Source organism: Sapajus apella, unplaced genomic scaffold (genome assembly GCF_009761245.1).
Source record: "Sapajus apella isolate SASKATOON/1434 unplaced genomic scaffold, GSC_monkey_1.0 scaffold35, whole genome shotgun sequence".
NCBI lineage: Eukaryota > Metazoa > Chordata > Mammalia > Primates > Cebidae > Sapajus > Sapajus apella.
The window spans coordinates 16,896,427-16,913,090 of NW_022436975.1; the positions used below are offsets into that span (position 1 = coordinate 16,896,427).

General features: G+C 40.5%; 1 protein-coding gene and 1 long non-coding RNA gene across 2 annotated transcripts in view; one reads left to right on the forward strand and one right to left on the reverse strand.

Annotated features, from left to right (window-relative positions):
• DNAJC5B (DnaJ heat shock protein family (Hsp40) member C5 beta) overlaps positions 1-16,664 on the forward strand; it is a 69,085-nt gene that overhangs the window by 11,227 nt on the left and 41,194 nt on the right. The window contains exons 2-3 of the mRNA XM_032296220.1: positions 5,721-5,842; positions 13,834-13,969. Of these exons, the coding sequence (XP_032152111.1) occupies positions 13,851-13,969 (119 nt within the window). The 5' untranslated portion in view covers positions 5,721-5,842; positions 13,834-13,850. The remainder of the gene's footprint in view (positions 1-5,720; positions 5,843-13,833; positions 13,970-16,664) is intronic.
• Positions 4,006-16,664, reverse strand: part of LOC116563564 — a 34,815-nt gene continuing 22,156 nt past the window's right edge. The window contains exon 3 of the long non-coding RNA XR_004274460.1: positions 4,006-5,033. This is a non-coding gene — a long non-coding RNA (uncharacterized LOC116563564). The remainder of the gene's footprint in view (positions 5,034-16,664) is intronic.

The window sequence follows — 16,664 nt, forward strand, 5'->3', positions numbered from 1 at the left end:
GGAGAGGTGCCCTGCCAGAGGGGGGCAGCAGAGGGGAATGCTACCAGCACCATAGCCTGTCCAATCGTGAGTGTTGGGGCCCCAAGGGTGTGTATGTATGCTTGTAGAAGAATCTGCACTAGATGACACAACTCATTCAGATAGGGGCTTTTCTATTCTCACCTGTGTGTGGGACAGGCCACTCAGCATTACTCAGCAGAGAGCAAGACTGTTCTTAGCAACAGCATGTTGTAAATAGCAAAGGAACACTTGCTCTGCAGGAAAGCAGAGGATCTTGCAGACCAGAGGCCCTACTAGTTAGTTGACGGCAATTTAGTAAGCCTTGGCTGCTCATATGAAAAAGAAAACTTCAACAAAATGAGGGGAGAATGTATGTCTATAAAAGAGAGTATGGGGGCCTCGCTGTGACCTCCACGAGCAAGTTGAAACATTCCACCGAGAAGATCCACTGTGGATACTGGGAATTCGTGCAAAGCCATGATCTGCTTGGTGCAGTGGGCCCAGAAGGCAGGCAGAGGGACTGCCCTGCTTCCAAGACCAGAGGCCACTGCGGGGACTGTCTGGCTATGAGGGGTTCCCTTTGCTATTAACAATTTGCTTGCTTATTCAGCCTTTTTATTTAACTGGGATCAAGAAGGACATAATTTGGTAGCAGATCACTGGGATTCCAGTTCCAGATTTGTGACCCTCATGACTGATGTTCATGCTTGGCAGAAGTCACATGATCACACCTAACAGGTTACCTTTCTTAAAATGGGCACCTATTAATAGTATCAAACAATGTATATGACCTGTGAAAGCACTTAGGAAATGATCCAGTGTGATGTAAGTGGTGTTATGAATCTCAGGAAGGAATCTTTAGCATTTCCTTCTCTATCAAATACATGTCTGTTTCTTGGGCTGAGTGAGGCTCCATTTGAAAGAGGGCTTAGAGTTAAGATACAAACATATCTTCAGGCCCACGCTGTTACCATCACCAAACAAATAGGATTGGAAAGTATTTTGGGTTCTCGGTACTCACGGTTTTGTAGGCTGCTTAGCCACATTCAGGCAACAATTTCCAGAACAACCTCCGTATTAGAAACCCCACTAAAAAAGACTTTTGTCCTGAGCAGGGAGTACTGTCCTTGCTTTTGTATTCTACCTTTTTTTAAAGTTAACATTAGAGACATCTTAGGCTAATTGGAAAGGGAATAACTACTGGCAAAATCAGGGCTCAAGGTTCTGTTTACATTTTGTCAAACAAATACATCTGTTTGACCTGAAGTCTCCTTGGTTTATTACAGCAATTGCTTACTATAAGTAAGCAACAAGGTGTTTAAATTTTACGCATGTGAAATACATATTATGTTTCCTAGCAGGGGCCAAGACTCAGTCAATATTTTTTTTCTGTAGCATTGTTCTCAGACTCTGAGCTTTACTTAAGCAAAAGTTTACTTAACAAAAGGAAGCAAGTTCTTAACCTTGACACTAGAGCTGTGAGTTGAGCTTCATCAGTGAACAGGCTTATTGGTAGTTCCTTGTTTAAGGCCATTACCTCAATGTTTTTCTTGAGCTTTTACACACGCACCACTTGGCACAGTCACAGACTGATAAGCAAGGGAATATAGCACGCGGCAGTCCACTGGAATTACAGGCTCCTAAAGCAAAGCTCTGTAATGGGTGACAGCTTGAGCTATGGAATCAACCAGCCAGATTTCAAAGCCAGAGTCCACTCTTTACTGGCTGGTCACCTTGGGCAATTCATTCAACCTCCTCAATCTCAAATTCCTTCTCTAAAAAATGAGGGCATAAAAATATCCACTTTATACATTTTTTTTGTTTTGTTTTTTGAGATGGAGTTTTGCTCTTGTTTCCCAGACTGGAGCGCAATGGCGTGATCTCGGCTCACTGCAACCTCTGCCTCCCGGATTCAGGTGATTCTCCTGCCTCAGCCTCCTGAGTAACTGGGATTATAGGCGCCTACCACCATGCCCAGTTAATTTTTTGTATTTTTAGTAGAGACAGGTTTCATCATGTTGGCCAGGCTGGTCTTGAACTCCTGACCTCAGGTGATCCACTAGCTTCGGCCTCCCAAAGTGCTGGGATTACAGGCATGAGCCGCTGTGCCCGGCCCACTTTATACATTTTAGGGCTTTAAATGAGATAATCTAGTTAGTGTTAGCTATGATAACTATCATCATCATCATCATCATCACTGCCTCTTAGTCTCCCAAAATACCCAGTATAGTGCCTTGCTCTGTGATAAAGAGGGAGCAATTTCCATTTGTTATGGAACTCATTCCATCCACTGATGCATTTTAAATTTGGAATGAAATCTATCAGGATTACACATTCAAATTCTTAAAGCTTTTCCAATGTACTCAGTTCCCATTTGAGGGGTCAGGGGGAGAGTACCTTCTTAAAAATTTTCAAAATACTTCAATCCTAGAAAATAATCTATGTATATAATAGTTCTTTGCCAGGCATGGTGGTTTTCACACCTGCAATCCCAGCACTTTGGAAGTCCAAGGCAGGCAGATCACAAGGTCAGGAGATCAAGACCATCCTGGCCAACATGGTGAAACCCCATCTCTACTAAAATACAAAAAATTAGCCAGGAGTGGTGGCACGCACCTGTAGTCCCAACTACTCAGGAGGCTGAGTCAGGGGAATTGCTTGAACCCAGGAGGTGGAGGTTGCAGTGAGCCAGGATTGTGCCGCTTCACTCCAGCCTGGTGACAGAGCGAGACTCTGTCCAAAAAAAAAAATGACTTGACCTATGCTTAAGAAATAAAAATGTTCTTGGATATGCTTTCTTGAATTAAACTGAATTTTATTTTGTGTTTTATCACAAGGATACCATTATCTTCAGTAAATGTTTTCTTGGAAAACCCAGGCAGTGGTAAATTCCTCCAGAGAGCTGCTGGTTGGCAGGTGTTTTCCACATTACCTAACTGGAGAACTGTCAGCGCTCAGATCTCTCTGACGTGGGGTAAACGGTGGCTCTTACCCCAAGCAGCTCTATAGAACCACCCCAGGAGCCTTGAAAAGTACACAAGCCCAGCCCCACTGAGCCAGATTTTTGCTTTGGGATAGTCTGGGTGGGCCCCAGGTGTCAGAATTCTTAAAATCTTTTCAAGTGTTTCTAGAGAGAGTTATAGTCTAGTTCTCCCTGCTTAGCCTTCTATAATTCTATGTTTTCTACATGTTTATAGATTTCGGAGAGAATTAAAATTCTCTCCCCTTTGTAACTTCTCTTTAAAAGGGACTTTTTAAAAACTTTGTAAAGTGATACAACATAATAGGAATTACCCAGTTTGTTCTTCTGAAGTATATAAGTACTTAGTTTTACAGAAGAATTGGCAGAATTGTTCAGTAGCTACCTCTGAGATACTGGCGTGGTAGTGACGGCTTTTTCATTTTACACAATCAAAGCAGCCACCTGTATTTTCCCTTTCCAAAGTACGTTAACACAATGAATCTTGACCAGATGATTTATCTCTTTGAAATTTACAAAGTGATGGCTTGAGTTCCATATATTGTAATAATAATAAATGATACAGAGAAGTAGTAAAAATAATAATACTAGTAATAATAATACCTTTGTTCATCATTTCCTTGCACATCACATGTTCAAAACGAGTTGTGTTTGAGCCTGCTGAGATATGAAATTTAAAAGAAAGACTATGTATCTTAATGCTTATGTGTTAGACAGTTTCGGCTGAATATTCAGATAATTCATCTGGTACCTGCTGCAGACTCTGTGCTGGTGCACCAGTCATTTCTTAAAATAACCCTAACCACATGTGTCAACTGAAAGAGGTGTATAAAAGGTCCTTAGGAGCCCCTAAGGGAACAGTGAAGACCCCATAAATAGAGGAAACAAGGATAATAGCCTGTAAAACCCTCTTCCCCATCATAGTTCTATCGTCAGTTTCCTACCTCACAGATAGGACTCTTTCATTCAATCTTGGAAGATCTACTAAGTTCTCTTTTTCAAAACATAAATGATCCACTTGGAAATGCTTTTACAATACATTTAGTGCATTTTGAATCAAGGAACTGTTTAATGTGCTTACCATGAGTAATTTCCTTTTACAAACATCATTTGAAACTCATCATTTCTAGAAAGCCTCACCTGGTTACGTGGAATATGATCCCATTGATCTCTGGCTGTATCTTTTGATGATATATTGGAAGCCGTATGCTTATAGGCATGTAATGACGTCCTATGTATGACAGCACACATCAGAATGTCCCTTCAATTTCTCCGACTTAAGCACATAGGACCTTTGAACATGCTCTTCCACCTGCTTGGAATATATTTGCTTCTACCAGCAACTCCTTTAGCTAGCTCTTTTCAGATAAAGAACTAGATAAAGCACTAGTTGCCCAGTTGTTTTTGTTCAGGGAAGCTTTCTCTGATCTTCAACTGTTCACTGATTCTATGTTCTTATAGCATCTCTCCAAAGTCTCACTTTTCCACTTTTTGAGTGACCATTTTGATTTTTCTCTGCCTGTCTCAGAGGCTGTAACTCTTTGACTCACACACTCAGGGTCTGTGTTGACTTTTGTTATCAGCATATTTCTAGCACTTAGTCCAGTGCTCGAATTCAATAGGTGACTAATTGTTGGATGAATACTGCGCTTTCTCTTTGAAACACAGCTACAGTTCCACTTTGCTGAAGCGTTTTGCACTACTTAACTTTTTGAAACTAACGTTCCATGTAATACTTTAAAACAAAGATTAATGGTTAAGGAGAGTGATTAATTGTGTAAAACGACTTTTACTAAAAGTGTTTCTTATTAGATTAAATTTGAAACATAAACTAAAACATAAGTTTTTAAAAGCTACTCATAAGTTCACCATATTTATATAGGAACAATTTTCATTTCATCAAAGGACACTGTCCTTAAGCTGAAGTGATGCTGGAACTTGGGTATTTAGTTCTGAATTTGTTTGTTTTTCTTCTCCTTCTTCGTGTTTCTTCTTCTTGTTTTTCTGTGATGATGGGCTGCTTCATAAACTCTGGCTGGCAATCTGAAGGTATCTAAAAAAACAGTGCCCTCTAGAGGCGAGAGTGCTCTGAATCATTCACGCAAAATTACCTGAAGCTTGACTTCTTGTCTTGGTAAGCAGCACACTTAAACTACTCCTTCAGCCCCCAGGACCCCACTGTGCCAAATTCGGGAATAAAACCTGCCTAATGTAAGACTTTTTCAGTCTGTAGGATCTTACTCGAAATCATAGGAATTATTGTGTCACAAGACTTTTTAATGTCTGTGAGAGTGTGAGCATTGCTTTAGCAAGAGATGCCTTAACCCTTAAAACCACCTCAGTCAGTATTGTGACTCAGTGCCTCTTAACTAGAAGAGTGTTAAATATGCAGATTTGAAAATATTGAGTTAATAAATAGCGAGCGATTAAAGTTTCCCCTTATTAATGTTGCATGGTCTTTCCAGTAATTTTAAATCAGCTGATCAGTACTAGCCTTAAACCAAAAAGAAAATAAAGTTTGAAGGAACCCATTTCATATGTCAGGAGATGAGCTTATTCCTTAATGGAGAGTCCTGGCGGAGATTCTGGAGTCAGTTCCTCAGTGGTGTCTGGTTGAACCAAGCACCAGTCAACAAAGGATCAAAAGTGGGATGTGGCATATGTTTTAGTATCATTTCATGCCTTGTAATTGCAAGCTTTACAGTCATGCATGTTTTATTCTCTTTGTTGTATTTTCCAGAGGGATAACCAATTGGCTGACAGAGTAACAAATGAAAAGTAACCTGACTCTATTGACCTGCTTAACCCCGCAAGGGGGAAGGATGGAAAGGAGCAACTGTTTGCTTTAAAACAGTGGAACAGGTATGGAACAGCCGCTTTTGTTGTTGCCTTCTTTTATTTCCTTGCACATCTACTTCCAGACCAGTTGAAAACAGCAAGTTGTTCCTGTTTGCGGACACAGAATCAGGGCTCGGGGTTCCAGGAACAGGTACCGGGGATTACTAGTAACATTCTAAGTTGCCCCATCTTCAGGTTGCCGTTTATATAAGGACCAGTGCAATGAAAAGACCATTGTTTTCTCTTCTTTCTCGCTCTCTCTCTCTTTCTCTCTCTCTCTCTTTCTTTCTTTCCTTCTTTCTTTCTCTTTCTCTTTCCTCCCTTCTTTCTTTCTTTTTTTTTTTTGAGACAGAGTCTCACTCTGTGGCTCAGGCTGGAGTACAGTGGCGTGATCTCGGATCACCACAACATCCGCCTCCCTGGTTCAAGCGATTCTCCTGCTTCAGCCTCTTGAGTAGCTGGGATTACACGCACCCACTACCACGGCTAATTTTTGTATTTTTAGTAGAGACAGGGTTTCACCATGTTGGCCAGCCTGGTCTTGAACTCCTGACCTTGGCTTCCCAAAGTGCTGGAATTACAGGTGTGAGCCACCATGTTCAGCTGAGACCATTGTTTTCAAATAGCAAATAAGCCATCATGCTAGGGAGAATTATTACTTTTAAATATAGGATTTCTATTTTGGATGTGCATTTAGCTTTAAGATACATTATTTGGGCTTATGGGAATTTTGTTTCATTAAATGAATTTCTATGGAGGAATCATAGAAGTAATGACAAAATGGTAAAGCATGTTGATTTTCCCAGTGAATGCCATAGAAAGTGTGTTTGCTGTGTTTAATGATCTAATCTCCTCTGCCCACATTCATTTTCTCAGTTGTGAAAGGACTCTGCCAAGAAAGGCATTGACTTTTTCAATTTTTTCAAAATGCACATAATAGATATAGGTGAAGTTTCTTTTGTTTTGAAAGGAAGACTTCATTTCAACATGAAAAATTTAGATCAGCACTCTTAAGACCACTGGAATTAGAACCTTTAAAATTTCTGTTCATTTTGAGTCAGTGCTTATTGTCACTGGGGGGCTGTACCTTCTTTCAGTTACATTCATTATCAAGAGGCACGTGATACCTGGTTTGGTAGTCACTCTATAGAGGTCAATGCTTTTTGTAATATTAATGGCTTTGTCGTGCAGCTAGAAAGTAATTTTAAGTTCAGAAGATTAATATCATGTATTGGATGTTCAAAATTAAATCACTTAATGACTTTGCTCAACAAGATTTTTCTCCCCATTGGATGCTTGATAAATGAGGAACTATAAATAAATAATAAAGACTTGAAATTTGCATAGAAATATTATAATTCAAAAGGTTACAGGAAAAAAGGGAGTTTTAAGAGTTGCACTTTAGATAAGGAATTTAAAAAAGGTTATGGCTCCACTATTTAAGGTTACTTAAGGAAGAGTTTTTTATGTTATTATGTTCTTAGGACATAACATCTTTACACCATTAAGGGTTTCAATGTATTACTCTATTGAATCTGAAACTAAATATCATAGAAATCAATAATATATGAAGAATCTGGTTTCTAGCTTAACAGGGAGGCAGAAAAAGTAGTGTGTTGTTGCTGCTCGAGGCACAAAGCAACCTTATGGTCTTTTGGTTCCTTCATGTTTCAGTCTATAGAGTCAGCCAATGACTACCCACATTGACCAACTATCTTTTGCTTGCATCTTAGCATAATGCAAATGGACTTTTTAAAAAAAGTTTCTTCATTAAAGATGTTGTCTGTCTAAAAGGGAATCTTTGAGAATAGGGCAAAAGAAGATGAAACACAATAAACTGTCTATACCACCCATTCTGAATATTGATCAATCCATATCATAAAACAAGTTGGCTACTGGATTTTGTTTAGCAGGAATAGATTATAATGTGATTCAATTTCTAAATGAAGTGATGATTGGAAAAAAAACATCATTAACCAAAGGATTAGCTAGCTACCGTGTCTTCTTGGATGTGAGTTTCTACATATGAAACTCTTTGAAAAATGGAATCTGTCCTTTTTTTTCCCACTGGAAAAGGAAGGGTAAAGAAGCAAAGGTCTAGGGAAGGGAAGGATGGGCTTCAGGCTGTTTCCAGGACTGTTCTCTGGAAGGAGCTGGGAGCAGTCCCCACCTGGACCCATCTTCCCTTTTCTACACCTGGGATAATTTTAAAGGAGGCAGCTTTGGAGAAAAATGTCCACAAAAGGCGCCAGAGGGCTTTGCAGCCTCCCCGGGGCTGCTTTCCTCACCCTGGAAAGGATACTGAACCAGATCCAGGCACCCTCACCTCCAGAAACCCTACAGTCTTCCTCTGTGAAAATCATGAATGCTGACGTTAGGCTGCTTTGCTCACGGACATTGGTGTACCCAGTAAAAGTGCTGCCCAATGCCAAACCTAACATGCTGTCACCACCCAGTCAGCAAGGAAATAAGAACCAGGAGTTTTATGGAATGGAGAGGGGAGAGTGTTTCTTCATCGATGGTAGGAGCAAGCTTAACAAAGACTAGAAGCACTCAGGGCTATGGCTCTTGTGGTTCCCATAGCCCTGAGCCACAGGGCTTCCTGGAGGTGCCAAAGGAGATTTTGACTCAGAGGCCAGGAATGTTCTTTCCTGTGTGGCTTACAAACTGGCCTCCCTGCAGCAGTTCTGAAATTTTTGCATAACCCACACATTCCTCTACTTCCAGCTAACCCTACTTTCCTAACTAACTCCTTCAGGAGCTCCTCTTAGTCCATGTGCGGGCTCAGTGGCTGTGCAGAGGGAAAACACTTGCCACCGTAGCCCTTAGCTCCCACTGCGCCCTCCTGTAGCCCCTCAACTTGGACAGAGACACAGGGCCCCTCACGACCTACAACTGGGCACCAGTACAAGGCTGCTACAATTCAGCATCACCACTATTCAGAGTTCCTGTGGGGATCAGATGAGATACTGGTTGGGGGAAATCACTTGTAAAGCATCTTACAAATGTCAAGTGTTACTTCACATGACACTCTAGTAAGAACACGGGCTTTAGAACCAGATAGCTCTAAATTCAAAACTCACCTGTGTGAACCTGGGCAAGTTGCTTTACTTCTGGGAGACTCACTTCCCTCATTTATAAAATGAGATTGCAAAGCAGAGAGGTATATGCCTATTGCCCCTCAGGGGCTACCAGCCACTTGTCTTCCAAGAGACTTCCTATGACAGCATTGATCACCATAACATGAACTTACCGTGGTCAAAACAGTAAAAGTCTGTCCGGTTCTCAGCCTTGGAAGCTCAACCAGCTGAGTTGGCGGCAGCCAGAGAGCAGGGCCTTGCTGAAGGCCACACTCCCTGCAGCCACGTTCTCTGGATGGGGCACAAACTCTGGATGTCTGTTATTTTAAGAAGGGAAACAGCTATCCTTGGAACCAGACCACTTGTGTCAACATGACCAATTCATGTCCTCCTTGTGGGTGGATCTTGACAAATCATCATCAGATGCCAATTTATTCATTTACCAAGAGACAGAATTGTCTCTGAGACCAGGGGGAAGAACTGAATCCATGTGACCAGTGCCTTCTCTTCCTTGAGGAAGGCTTATATAGAATGCCAGATAACAACCAGAAGGAGGCTTGTGAGCATGGAGTTAGATGAGTCCAGTGTTTAACAACAAAGGCTGAAATCCCCGGATGAGGTTCTCTCAAGAGCAACCGCCTGGCCAACAGGGCCTGAGTCCTTTCCCTCCTTCCTTGCAATAGCGCTTGGATGGACCAGCCAGCATTGCCCTCCGCATTTGTTTTTCTCTGCTTGCCCATGTCTGCTCATCCTCCTGAATAACTGACACAAGAAGAACCTGACACTGTCAGTTACGATTATGCAGTTAATCAGGTTTAATCAGGTTCTATCAGGTCTTGCAGGCCCAGGAGCAATTTATCTCTTTAAGATGATTTTATGATAAGACAGCTTTTTCCTGATCCAGCATGCACCAATCTCCCATTTTAACTGTCAGAAAACCATTTTATTTATCTTACTCCTAAGCTTTTGGGGGTCTCTCTCTGTTGTCCTCAAGAACTGATAACAGGATTAAATGCTACCACATATGAAAGTTGTCTTTCTGGCGCATAGGAGGGGCTCAGTAAAGTCTAATTCCCTGTTCTCCTTCCCTTTCATGCAATAAAACAGCTCTTAAGACTTTTTATTACAAAGATTAATAGAAAATAGCATTCTAGCCCCTAAGGAGCTCAGAGTGTGAAGAGACATGTGAGTGAATAATGTTTTGTTGAGCATAACAACCCTGTTATTCCCAGGCCCACTGGCTGTGGAAACAAATGTGGCTTTCCTGGAATTCATGTAATTCATTCTGCTGTGCTGCTAGACCTCACCTGTACAAATACAGGCCCCCACCTCCCTCAAAATCCTCCCAGAGACGTACCAGTATGCAGGTAGAGTTGCAGAGAGGAGCTTTAGTGTCTACCTTTGATCCCCATTATCTCCATTAATATTAGTCCACATCATCCCCATTCTAAATTTGAATAAATGATGTTTTCTTAATCCCAGTTAAAGTATACACAAAGCAACCTAAAGGCACCCCCCACCCAGCTGCCCACCCTCACTCTTCTCTTCCTGCCCCTTGCTGGTACTGAGTCTTTCCTACATTGTGATTCTGGAGCTTCCAAGCACCCCAGATATTTCTGAATATCCCTAGGGGGTAATTGCAAATGTTTTCTGAAATCACTCTGAGCCTTCTGCGACCAGCCCTTCTCCTATCAGGCCTGGAGCCAAGGGAAGGGGTAGGCAGCAGTGTTCCCTGACTGTTCTGCCACTTTGTCGCTACTTTCTTTGTAGAAAAATGTTGGCCCAGCCTGGCCTGGGTGCTGTCTATCCCTATGATACAGTTTCAAATTTGGAAATCTTTGTTCCTTTTAATTTTTACAGACGGTTCATGCAAACATCTCTTCAGTCTCTAAGTTCTCCCCCAGAAGAGCTCAAAAACATGATACTGGGCAGGGCAGGAGACCAGTGGGCAACATCTGGTCTAGACTCCCCTCTTCTTCTCTCTGAGCTACATCCCAATCACAATTTCCTCCCTCCTCTTTCAGCCCCCAAACCCAGAAGTCCTCTTTCATGTTGATTTATGCAAATAGCTGACCAAGAAAGTCACTGGCCACCAAGGCCGTAAGGTCCAAGGTTAGAATAGATAAAAGGGCTATAATAGAAAAATATGAACCAAGTTCTATAGTAGCAAGTGGTAGTATTGCTTTCAGTTCAGACTTCACCTTTTCCGTGAGGCTGTCCCTACCAATCCCACTCAAGTTAAGCACTTACTCTTGAATCACCCAGCGGACATTTGCCAAATACCTAATACGTGCCAGGCACAAAGTGAGGCTTCTGATGGCACGATTCCCAAGCAGAAACCTGTCCTCTAGGAGATCCTCCTCTGTTTGATCTCTATACTTGGTACTTCTCTGATTCCAAACACTAGTTTCATTATTGGCTTACACATTTGAATCCCATATTAGACTGCAACCTCTCTGAAGACCTAGCACGCACTTTAGGCTTTTGAATAAATACAGTTGTCTGAATAATAACATTTTGGTCAATGTCAGACTATATATACAATGGTGGTCCCGGAAGTTATAAAGGAGTTGAAAAATTACTATTGCCTAGTGACACTGTAGCTATCATAATGTAGTGTGACGCATGACTCATGTCTGTGGCAATGCTGGTGTAAAGAAACCTACTGCATTGCTCATTATATAAAAGTGTACAACGACGTCCTAGGCCTTCACATTCACTCACCCTTACTCACTGACTCCCAACCCAAACAACTTCCAGTCCTTCGAGATCCATTTGTGCCAAGTGTCATACGCAAGTGTTTTTTACCTTTTTAAAAAAATCTTTTATACTACATTTTCACTGTACCTTTTCTGTGTTTAGATGTGTTTATACAAACAAATACCATGGCATTAAAAAGTTGCCTGCAATATTCAATACCGTAACACACTGTACAGGTTTGTAGTCTAGGAGCAGTAGGCTAGACCATATAGCCTTGGCGTATAGTAGGCTCTACTATCTAGCTTTGTGTAAATACACTCTGATGTTCACACAGCGACAAAATCCCCTAAGGATGCATTTCTCAGAACATATCCTCATCGTTAAGTAGTGCATGACTGTAATTGAATTGTTGGCTGTGGCTGTTATCAGAATTCGTGTAGTAGATTATCTTCAATAAACTGTGTATCTCTTTCCTGGATTAGTGACAGCAAGATCCAAGTAGGAAGCAAACAAAGTGAGTCATAGGGCAGGATGCTCACAAGCATGAAAACTGTGCTTCTCTGTGCCTTGTTAAAATTGATTTTACGACTCTCCATTGATTTATGAGAATCATGACATCTATCTTATTTCATGACATAAATAATGAAAAGGAAATACATTTTTCCCTCAAATTGAAACTATCAAAATGGGTTCTTTTGGATGTTGCATATAGAGAAAAATCGATAAAGCAGACATAACTCTTATCTGTATTAGAAATGTCAACACAATACATTTGAATCTATTGGGTTTGAATATCTTAGTTTATCACTATTACTTCCCCAACATAGTCCTTCCCAAGTACCCATAAGCTACATTCAACTTAAAGACAGAATAGGTGCAGTGACTTAAGAAACGTCCACAATGGTTAGTCTGGCTTGGCGATGCTCGGGGAGCTGCCACTGGTGTTTAATTGAGAGAGTATAATGGCACCTAGGAGTCCTGGTTGACAGTGATCAAGACCTAGCTGAAACACACAAGAGAAAATATGTGTGTACATTTGTACATGGAGAGGAATTTTTATTGGCTCAATCCAAGGAAGGGCTAACAGGAAAACTGTGGTAGGGTAAGAGTTGCAGGTGGACCCAAGAACAACTGGAACCAGGAACTGAACCCCACTGAGGCTTTCACTTTCTCAATTCAAGCCAGCCAACAATACCCAAATGTTACATTGTATAGGTTTCACCATCTGAGAGATTGTTCTACATTTTTAAAATCCTAGGGAAGGATTCTAATTGGTCTGGCTTGGATCAGGTACTTCCTCCTGGTCGACTGACATCAGGTAAGACTGAGGTGGGTCTCAGGAAAAGCACAAGTTGCAGTGGGGACCTATCTACTCCCCAGAAAAAGGAGAGCTAAACAGGTAACAGGAAAATTATCTACTACCACAATGACCTTAGGCCAGAACACCCCAAAAGGCATTTGTTAAGTTGGCCTAGATGGCCTCTAACTCTATATTCTGTAGTCTTAGGATTGGAATTATTATGTTGACTCATTTATTTGACAAATAAAAATTGTGTATATTTATGGTGTACAGGTTGATGTTTTGACTTATATGTACATACATTGTGGAATGGCTAAGGTAAGCTAATTAGTGTACACATTCGCTCATTTCTCATTTTGTTGTCTGGTGAGAACACTCAAAAGCTCCTCTTGTAGCAATTTTCACATACATATGTAATATATTGTTATTGGCTATTGTCACCAAGTTGTACAACAGATTACATGAACGTATTCCTCCTATTTAACCAAAATTTAGTATAATTTGAACAACACCCCTCAGCTACTGTTTGCTCCATATCCACCACTTCCATTGCTGGCTAAATTTGGAAAATATGTGAAAAAGAAGTTAAGCAAATTCCAGAAAAAACCAAAACATCAAAAAACTCTACATTTGCCTGGCCTGTGAGGATTAATTCTCAACAATTCTGAATTCGCTGGGTGTTTAGATGACATTTTGCTTCTATTTAGCCATGTGGACAAAGCCCTGCTCCATTTGCATGGCTGCCTGTATTCTTTAACACCCTGCTTCAGAGCTCTGCTTTTGGCTCTCCTAACCTTTTTCTTCCCTCCTTTTGCAGTCGGTACACAAATATTCTTCAGATTGTCATTTTACAAAAGGTCAAAAATGAGCTGTCTGCCCCTTTGGAGAGTGGGAAGTAGTGTGCATAACCTTCATGGCTATTTTCTCCCCTTTAGTTTTGCAGCCTTAGAAAATGGCATGTAACATACCTAACCAAAGACAGCGGACTCTGTCAACAACAGGAGAAGCTCTATATGAAATTCTCGGTCTGCATAAGGGAGCATCAAATGAAGAAATTAAGAAAACCTACAGGTACAGAGTTCAATGGTGATATTTCCTGTGCTACTAGTGACAGTTATTTTGTGATTGGCAGGTGCCTCCGTTAACGACATAAGCTTCTTGCCAAGACCAGGTAATCCAAATTTTAGATCCAATGTTCCCTGCTCTACAACATAGGAGATAGGAATAGACAGTCATGACCTTGATTTTATGAAAGAATTTACTGATGATGCTGGGCCTTAGGAAAGACTTGGAGAGAGGGGAAGAGAGAGAGAGAGAAAGAGGAGAGAGAGGAGAGAGAGATAAGTGAACCAACCACAATCAATCGCTGGCTTTTTTTGTTTTCTGGGACAGAGTCTCACTTTGTTGCCCAGGCCGGAGCACAATGGCACAATCTCGGCTCACTGCAACCTGCACTTCCCAGGTTCAAGTGGCTCTCCTGCCTCAGCCTCTCGAGTAGCTGGGATTACAGATGTGTTACCACCACGCCTGGCTAATTTTTGTATTTGTTTTAGTAGAGATGGGGTTTCACCATTTTGGCCAGGCTGGTCTCGAACTCCTGACCTCATGTGGTCCACCTGCCTCGGCCTCCCAAAGTGCTGGGATTATGGGGATGAGCCACTGCACCCAGCCAATTGCTGTCATTTAACCCATCTAATATAGCATCACTGAATCAGGTAGAGAAATTCTTTTTTAATAAAAGGAGTTTGGTGAAATGCTGTATTTGTAAGCTATAGTTCTCAAGCCCTTAATTTTGATCTTTTATATTTGATCTTTTTCCAAGTTAGTTATTTTTGGAAAACTTTGAAATGTCTTTTTAAGTATCCAAGGAATAAAAATATATTAAGGGAGAAATGCTACCACTATAACCCAAAAATCTGAGGGAAGATGTTTGAAAATTAAAGTCAAAGGGACAAATCCCCAACTCAAACCACAAAAAAATCATCTCTAGACCGAAGTCTAGAAAGGCCTATCAGTGATGGAAGAAGCACTGGTTCCCGGCTTCCTGCTACATGAGACTTTCTGCCCTGGTACTGTAGTATGTCAGTCCTCCAAGGATGCCATGATGAGTTTAATGAATTTCTCAAAACTCTGATATTTGTCACACCGAGAAAGCATGTAGCCTGTCTGATACTTGTCTTGACAATATTTTGGTACCGTTTAGGACATTTTGAGATATTTAACTGTCTGTTGGATAGTTGGAGGAAGAAAGATGTGTAGACCATAACCACCTTCTGGACAGGGAAGCTGCTTTCAGAGAGAGAAAATCTTTCCAAGAGAGTGTTTGTTTGTTTGTAAGTTTAGAGATAGGGCCTCACTCTCTCACCCAGGCTGAAGTGCAGTGGTGTGATCATAGCTCACCACAGCCTCGAACTCCTGGGCTCAAACAATCCTCCTGCCTCAGGCTTCTGAGTAGCTAGGACTTCAGGCTAGCTACTCAGGCTATCAGGACCACCATGCTTAGCTAATTTTTTTAAATTACTTTTTTAAAGAGATGGATTCTTGCTTTGTTGTCCAGGCTGGTCTTGAACTCCTGGCTTTAAGCAGTACTCCCTCCTTCGTCTCCCAAAGTCCCAGGAGTGCTTTGACAGTTTCACATTGAAGCCTACAGTTGCTAAGACTCAGGTTATTTCTTACACATAGTTTTAAGTGGATGAAACAACCAGAAACTTTTGACTTGTGATACTCTACCATGAAGGACGTGGTGATAACAGAAATAGTGGAATGATTTGTGCTTGTAAACATTTAAGATTCACTTGTGGGTTTTGGTGACTGATGATTAAACTGTTTTCCAACTTGCAAGAAAAGAAATGTTGAGTACAAAATTCATTTTCTTATTGTAGAAAATTTGCAAATTACTATAAGTGAAGGCAATTATTTATCCATAATCCTACCTACCTCTGGTGATAATTATCATTGATATTTTGTTTCCGTCTAGTCTTTTTTTTCCTATCCAGAAAAGACATTTAAAAATCAGGTTGTATTCATCTATATTCTTGAACTACCTCTTTTTTTAACAAAGTCTTATGAAAATATCTTGATGTTATTAAATAGTCTGATTTTTAATGGCTGTGGTCTACGGTTATTTGGTAATTTATTTAATCACATTGTAAGTTATTATTAAACTTGTGAATTCTTTTAATTATTCCTTATACTTAATATCCTATACATATATTTTAATGCATATTTTCAATTACTTATTTTTTATGAAGTATAAAGCTATGCCTTTATATGGTAAAAGGATCAACATATAAATAAAAGTTTCAGATTTTAATCAGTTACTTCTTGATTTAGTCTTGAATTAAGTTTTTTAAACCTATCTGTTTTTTCTTACTGTACAGAAGTTTAAAATTAGGCAAATTTGTTAGTCATTTCTTTTATGATTTTTGCTTTACCTATTATGGTTTAAAGGTAACTCAGCCTTGTTACAATTACAACACTATAAAAATATTCACCTTGTCTGCTTCTAGCACATTTATGATTTTGCTTTGACACTAAATCTTTGATCCAATTGGAGTTTATTTTGGCATAAGGGATGAGGTAGAAACCCAGATCTAATATTTTTCCAAATCCTTAGCCAACTAATACTTATTGAGTCTCTATTTTTATCTATTAACGGGAAATTCTTTGGCTTTGGATTGAAACCTTCATCATGTGTTATAGGGACCGAAATGCCTTTAAGAAGCATGTTTTGAAGGAAAAATGACAATGGTGCAACTTGGAACCA